This window comes from Lutra lutra, chromosome 6 (genome assembly GCF_902655055.1).
Source record: "Lutra lutra chromosome 6, mLutLut1.2, whole genome shotgun sequence".
Classification (NCBI taxonomy): Eukaryota; Metazoa; Chordata; class Mammalia; order Carnivora; family Mustelidae; genus Lutra; species Lutra lutra.
This window is the reverse complement of record NC_062283.1, coordinates 3,033,632-3,039,619: the sequence shown is the minus strand read 5'-3', so window position 1 is coordinate 3,039,619 and position 5,988 is coordinate 3,033,632. Positions and strand designations below refer to the sequence as shown.

Here is a 5,988-nt window from a genome sequence, read left to right as displayed (position 1 = left end):
TAAATATCAGACAGGCAATGTCACACTGAACCTACACTCTAAATATCTTCTGATTAATAAGATTGCCGAGAAAGGGATTCTTAGAGCTAGCTGCTCCTGTCACACAGATTAGGCTGGATGGCTAAGATATGCAGTGGCCTGGACTTGGGCTACCTTCTATTGTCAGAGTCCTCTGCTCAGTGGCCTGGTATGAGATGAGGTGGATAGGATCAGGAAAAGAAACATCACATCTTAGGGATGCTCTCTGGGCCTCAGGACCAGCTCAGAATAATCATTTCCTTGGAAACATCTGGATTCTGCTACAGAGCAAGTATTTGCTTGTGTCTTACCCACAGTGTTTACTATGGACCTATATTGTCCACGATAGTAACCACTAGCCATGGATAGCTATCATGCACCTGAAATGTGGCTAGTCCAAATTGGGATGAGCTTTAAGGGTAAACTATATACCAGGTTTCAAAGAGCTGTCTGAAAAATAGAATAAAAAAACCTCCTTAATATTTTTTATATAACTTGTTGAACTGGTATTTCTATTATAGTGAGTTAAAATACTATTAAAAGAGATTTATGTGTTTCTTTTCTACTTCTTTAAATGTGGCTACTAGAAAATGTCAAATAAGTGATACAGCTCTTACTGTATTTCTGAGGATAAGCACTAGCATACAGAAGATAGTTACACTGGCTCACTGATTGGAAACTAACAAGCTATATTCTTTTTTTTTTTTTTTTTAAGATTTTATTTATTTATTTGTCAGAGAGAGAGAGAGAGAGTGAGCACAGGCAGACAGAGTGGCAGAGGGAGAAGCAGGCTCCCTGCAGAGCAAGGAGCCCGATGCGGGACTTGGTCCCAGGACGCTGGGATCATGACCTGAGCCGAAGGCAGCCATTTAACCAAATGAGCCACCCAAGTGTCCCAACAAGGTATATTCTTAATATCACCAATCCCCAGTATTAGTGACACCTACGTGCTGTGACAAGGTGTTTGACAGTAAGTGGAGAGGGATGAGCAACAGTGTTTGGCACATTGTAAATTAGAGCTCGGAAATGCTCTAATTCTCCACTGTGAAATCCTCTAATGATGTAATCTTGCCTCTCCTGGACCTGTTCATCTCTGATATGAGTTTCAACCCAAAGTTACTTTCTATACTTCCCTTAGGCATAGAATAATACCTAGAACTTTGCTTATGAGAAGTAATAGGATATTTAATTTTTCAGCCATGAGAGCTCTGTGTATGGGCAGGAGAAAAAAAAAAGCTTGCATTATAATGCATTACAATTATATTGCATTATAATGCATTACAAGTAGCCTTTAATTTCTGTGTTACTCACATTTTTGTCAAACATGGACACGAGATCGTGAATTTTCATTGTTGAATTATCAACCAGCAATTTTGTTTATGCAGTATTCATTGCCCGTTTTGGCTAATCAGGCATGTTTGGGCAATTATTTGAATATATTATTGCCATTATCAGTATGATCATAGTAAGTAGAATGTTGGAAATGATAATATGAATAATGTCAAAATAAAATATAAACTTCATTATTAGAAATCAAAAACAAGGACCTTTTTCTTAAAGCGGCCAAATTGGAGTCTAATGAATGGCTTACAGCATCAGACTTAAGCCAGGCTACTTTGTGAACACTGGTGAGGGAATGGAACAAAATCGAAGAAACATTAGTGAAGATTTTATCTAAAGTCTAGGTGACATTAGAGATTTTTACAACTTTTAGCTCTCCACAAACGAACTCTCCCTACACCCTACTAGAGAAAGGCGATTGTTTGTTCTTGAGGAATACATTTCATTTGAAAGTAAAGGACACCCGTTACCTAAGCAGGCATGTTTGCAGGAGACATTCAATGTTAGGGTCAACCGCAAGTATATAACCTCCAAAGGTGTGCAGACTTAACAGCATCTGAAGAGGAAAGGAAGTGTGGAAGTACGCTACGCTCGACTGAGGACGAACTGTGCTTCTATTTGGAGTGTCTTAAGTCTCCTGATTGCTACAACTTGACCCAGTCTGAGCTGAGAAGCGACCCTAGTGGCAGGAGTTGAGATGGCTAGGAGAAACAAGAACTCCAATGTCAGGAGCACAGACAATAACCCTCTAGGCATCTCTTGGCTCCATTTTGGTCTTTTTAGTCACCAGCCTTCTTGGTTTCTCCTAGAGAGTGTCTAAGATATCAGTTCCCTGGATATCGGTTCACCTCAGTTTCTATAACTCAATTCCAGTTTTTGGAAGACAATTGTTGATGGTTCATTTTGGCCCAGTGCCCTGTGGACCAGTCAACCATCATTTAAGGTCAGACACTTCACCAAAAATTTAAGCACAGAAAATAGTATATATTGACACCCTGACATGCAAGCTTTAAGCCAAAGACCAGGTTAGAGAAGACCAGGATTATTTGGGACCAGAGGGCATTCTAGAGTTTCATTGTTCATATGGTTGCCAGGAGCCACATATAGTTAACTGAGCTGTTGAAACAGGTTAGCAGGAACTGAGATATGCCATATGCATAGAGTTTTCAAAGACATAATATGAGACGCAAAAAAGAATGTGAAATAACTTATAAATATTTTTCCATTGCTTTTATGTTGAATGAGAATATTTTGGATATATTACGTTAAATAAATTATGTTATTAACATTGATTTCACCTGTTTCTTTTTTCTTTCTGTGGCTATACACGACATTGTTCTAGAGGTTGTTAATTCACACAGGCATATATCTCTTCCAGAACTGGGTATCTTCTTCAGTGTGCCCTTTATGGTATTCTGGTCCTCGAGGAATCTCAAATCTCATAGGTTGCCATTTCTACAGTAGAAAGATGACAAAATATCTGGGAATAAAGGTAATAAGAAATATGAAGATCTAGTTGGAGAAAATTTGAAACATTCTCCACATGTACAAAATATTTGAAAAAAAAAAGGGGGGGGAATAAAATGTTCTTGAATAGGAAAACTTCATTGTCTCCCCAAATTAATTTGTAAATTTAACATCATCCCAAAGAAACTACTGATAGGGTTTTGAGGGTTTTTTATGCATAGTGGAGGGGTGGAGAGGTGGGAGGAAGGAAACATCTTAAATTACATTTGGAAAAACGAAATTAACAAAAACTAGAATAACCAGGAAATTCTGAGAAAGAGCAAGAACAGGGAATGAGCTCTATCAGCTATTAGTCACAACACCTCAGTTTATTAAACATTCAATTTTTATTTTAATACCTACTATAGGTCACGTATTCTCAGCATTGAAAATAGTCCTGTGAACAATATTTAGTGTGATCACACTTGAGGAATGAGAGACCAAAGGAACAAAGTAGAAAACCAAGAATTATTCTACCAACGCAGGGAATTTAGCCTATGATAAAGGTGGCATCTCAAAATGAGGGTGGAGCAGGGAGGGGACAGGGGGAAAACATGGAAGGGTTGTATACATTTATTAAACCTTACAACAAAATACAGAGGGCTCCACGGTTTTAAATGTGAAATTAACAGCACAAAAATTACTTCGTGTAATTTATGGAAAATTGGGAAAATTGTCTTCATGTGCACGCGCGCGCTGCGCCCTAAAAGTGGAGGTCTTTCTACTTACGACAACGGACACTAAAGAGTCCCCATTCCGTGGGAGGGGTGGTACGGGTAGGGATGAAACCCGTGATCGCTGCCAGTAATGCGGGAACGAATCTAGATTAATTAACCGCTAGTTCCGTCATCGTGGCAACCGACGAAAAACTGAGCAGCAGGTCCCAGAAGCCCCTGTTCCTGGAATTTGAGAAAATCCGTGTTCACCAGAATAGAAGCAGGACTAGGACTCTGTCCGGAAGAAACGCCATGAATATCAAGGAACCCGCAGATAACACCGTGAATACAAACGAAAACCTTTCGTTAGGCATCACCCCCCACCCACGCACACGTTTCCAGTTTACCCATCTTTTGTTCCTGGCGTCGAAACTGTTGGACTTGGGACCGCCGCACAGAAATGCGTTTAAAACGTCTCCGGCTTTTGGATGTTGACGTTTGCCTAAAATGAGGCTCGGGGACCCGCTGCCAGGACAAAATGGCCGACGAAAAGCTGTTTCTGATGCCCTGAAATCCATCACACCTGTGTCCAAAGGTACGCGAGGCGAGGCACTGGAGGGCGCGGGTCCGGCGGTGCGCCCGGGCAGGGTCGCCGCCGCCACTGCGCCTTGTCCCGGCGAGGTACTTGGGGGCCGCGGCGCACCGGCTTGCACACCAGAGCGCGGGACGCAGGCGCCTGCGCCCTCTCCTCCCGGGCCCGGGACTGTCCCGGGACACCCCAACTTTACTTTCCAAAACATGGTAAGTGTCCGAAATACACATTTATCAACCGGAAAGGCCCAATTCAACCCACCAGAAACAAAACACACACAGACTACACCCGAGGTCGGACACCACCCAATGAAACACACGACGAAGACCACGGGCTGGAGGAGTGGGCCAACCCGCGAGCAGGGCGGGACTTTTGAATGACTTTCCAACCCAATCGGGGTATTCCTGAAGACAAACTGGCTGGCTTGATTTGTGGTTGTTTTTGATGTACCCGGCGCGGGGCGGGACTGGCGGACGAGCGCGCGCCTCGGGACAGCACTTCCGCACCGCCGCGGGAGAGGCCACCCGGGGCACCACAGGGCAGGGGACAGGCCCCACAGCCGCGCAGAAACACCGCCCCCCGCCCCTTTCTGGTTGGCGTTAAGCCCAAAGTTACCAACCACACCCCCGTAACCCTACCCTACAGCTGAAAGTTAAGAGAGAAAAAGGAATAGGATGCGCAGAGAATGCCCAGCTCTTTCTCGGAGATGGTGGTGGCTCTGAAAAGAGCCTTTTTGGGTTTCAGAAGCAGATGTCCAACAACCTACTTCTTTTTGGGTGCAGCCTTCTTGGGCTTGGCAACCTTGGGCTTGGCAGTCTTGGGCTTCACGGCCTTGGCTGTGCTCTTGGCCGCCTTCTTGGGCTTGGCCGCCTTGGCCTTCTTCGGACTCTTGGCCACTTTCTTGGCCACAGCCGCCGCCGCGGGCTTCTTGGCCTTCTTGGGGGTCTTCTTGGCGCTCTTTTTGGGAGCGCTGGCCCCCGCGGCCTTCTTGGGCTTCTTGGCCGCCCCGGCCGCCTTCTTGGGCTTGGCCGCGCCCGCCTTCTTGGCCTTGGGCTTGGCCTCGCCGGAGGCCGCCTTCTTGTTGAGCTTGAAGGAGCCCGAGGCACCAGTGCCCTTGGTCTGCACCAGGGTGCCCTTGCTCACTAGGCTCTTGAGGCCCAGCTTGATGCGGCTGTTGTTCTTCTCCACGTCGTAGCCGGCGGCCGCCAGCGCCTTCTTGAGCGCCGCCAGGGACACGCCGCTGCGCTCTTTGGACGCGGCGACAGCCTTGATGATCAGCTCCGACACCGGGGGGCCGGTCGCCTTGCGGCGCGCCCCTGCGGGCTTTTTGGCCGCCTTCTTCTTCACCGGGGTCTTCTCCACCGGGGGGGCGGCGGCGGGAGCGGCAGGAGCGGTCTCCGACATGCTGAGGCTGTGGGACTGGGTACAAGTGGCAGAGCGCCGTGGGTGCGCCGTGGCCGGGCCGCCGTATATATAGAGCGCAGGCGCGCGCTGATTGGTGCTCCGCTCGCCCGCCTGGCTGGCAGCTCCGAGCCGCCGCCGTGCGCCCAAGTTGTGTTTGTTCCACTTCACAAAAGGGGGAAAATGTTAAAAGACCCCGCACCAAATCTCCAGACTTTGGTCGGGAAAGGATCCGAGAAGCCTCAGGCTTCGTGCTCTCCATTTATTTTTTCCGCAAGCCCAAAGGCAACGCGTCCAGGCGCCCCCAACTCCCCCAACTCCCAGGGAAGTCCAGGACGGTCGGAGACCACTTTCTGTTTTTCTTCTAAATTACCTGTTCGCTCCTTTGCCCCTGAAAGTTCTTTTTCTCAGGAGTGCTTGGGCACATGCTGCCCTTCTTTGGGATACAAAAACGAAATGGTTTCCACCTAACTT

General features: G+C 46.9%; 1 protein-coding gene across 1 annotated transcript; it reads right to left on the bottom strand.

The window, feature by feature from the left end:
* Positions 1-4,823: 4,823 nt before the first annotated feature.
* LOC125102028 (histone H1.2) lies at positions 4,824-5,565 on the bottom strand. The gene has a single exon (XM_047732716.1). The coding sequence runs from the start codon at positions 5,515-5,517 to the stop codon at positions 4,876-4,878; it is 642 nt and encodes a 213-aa protein (XP_047588672.1). The 5' UTR covers positions 5,518-5,565; the 3' UTR covers positions 4,824-4,875.
* Positions 5,566-5,988: the final 423 nt, after the last annotated feature.

Excerpts from the sequence above, each read along its gene's own strand:
- LOC125102028 (XM_047732716.1), bottom strand. The coding sequence starts at position 5,517 with ATGTCGGAGACCGCTCCTGCCGCTCCCGCCGCCGCCCCCCCGGTGGAG.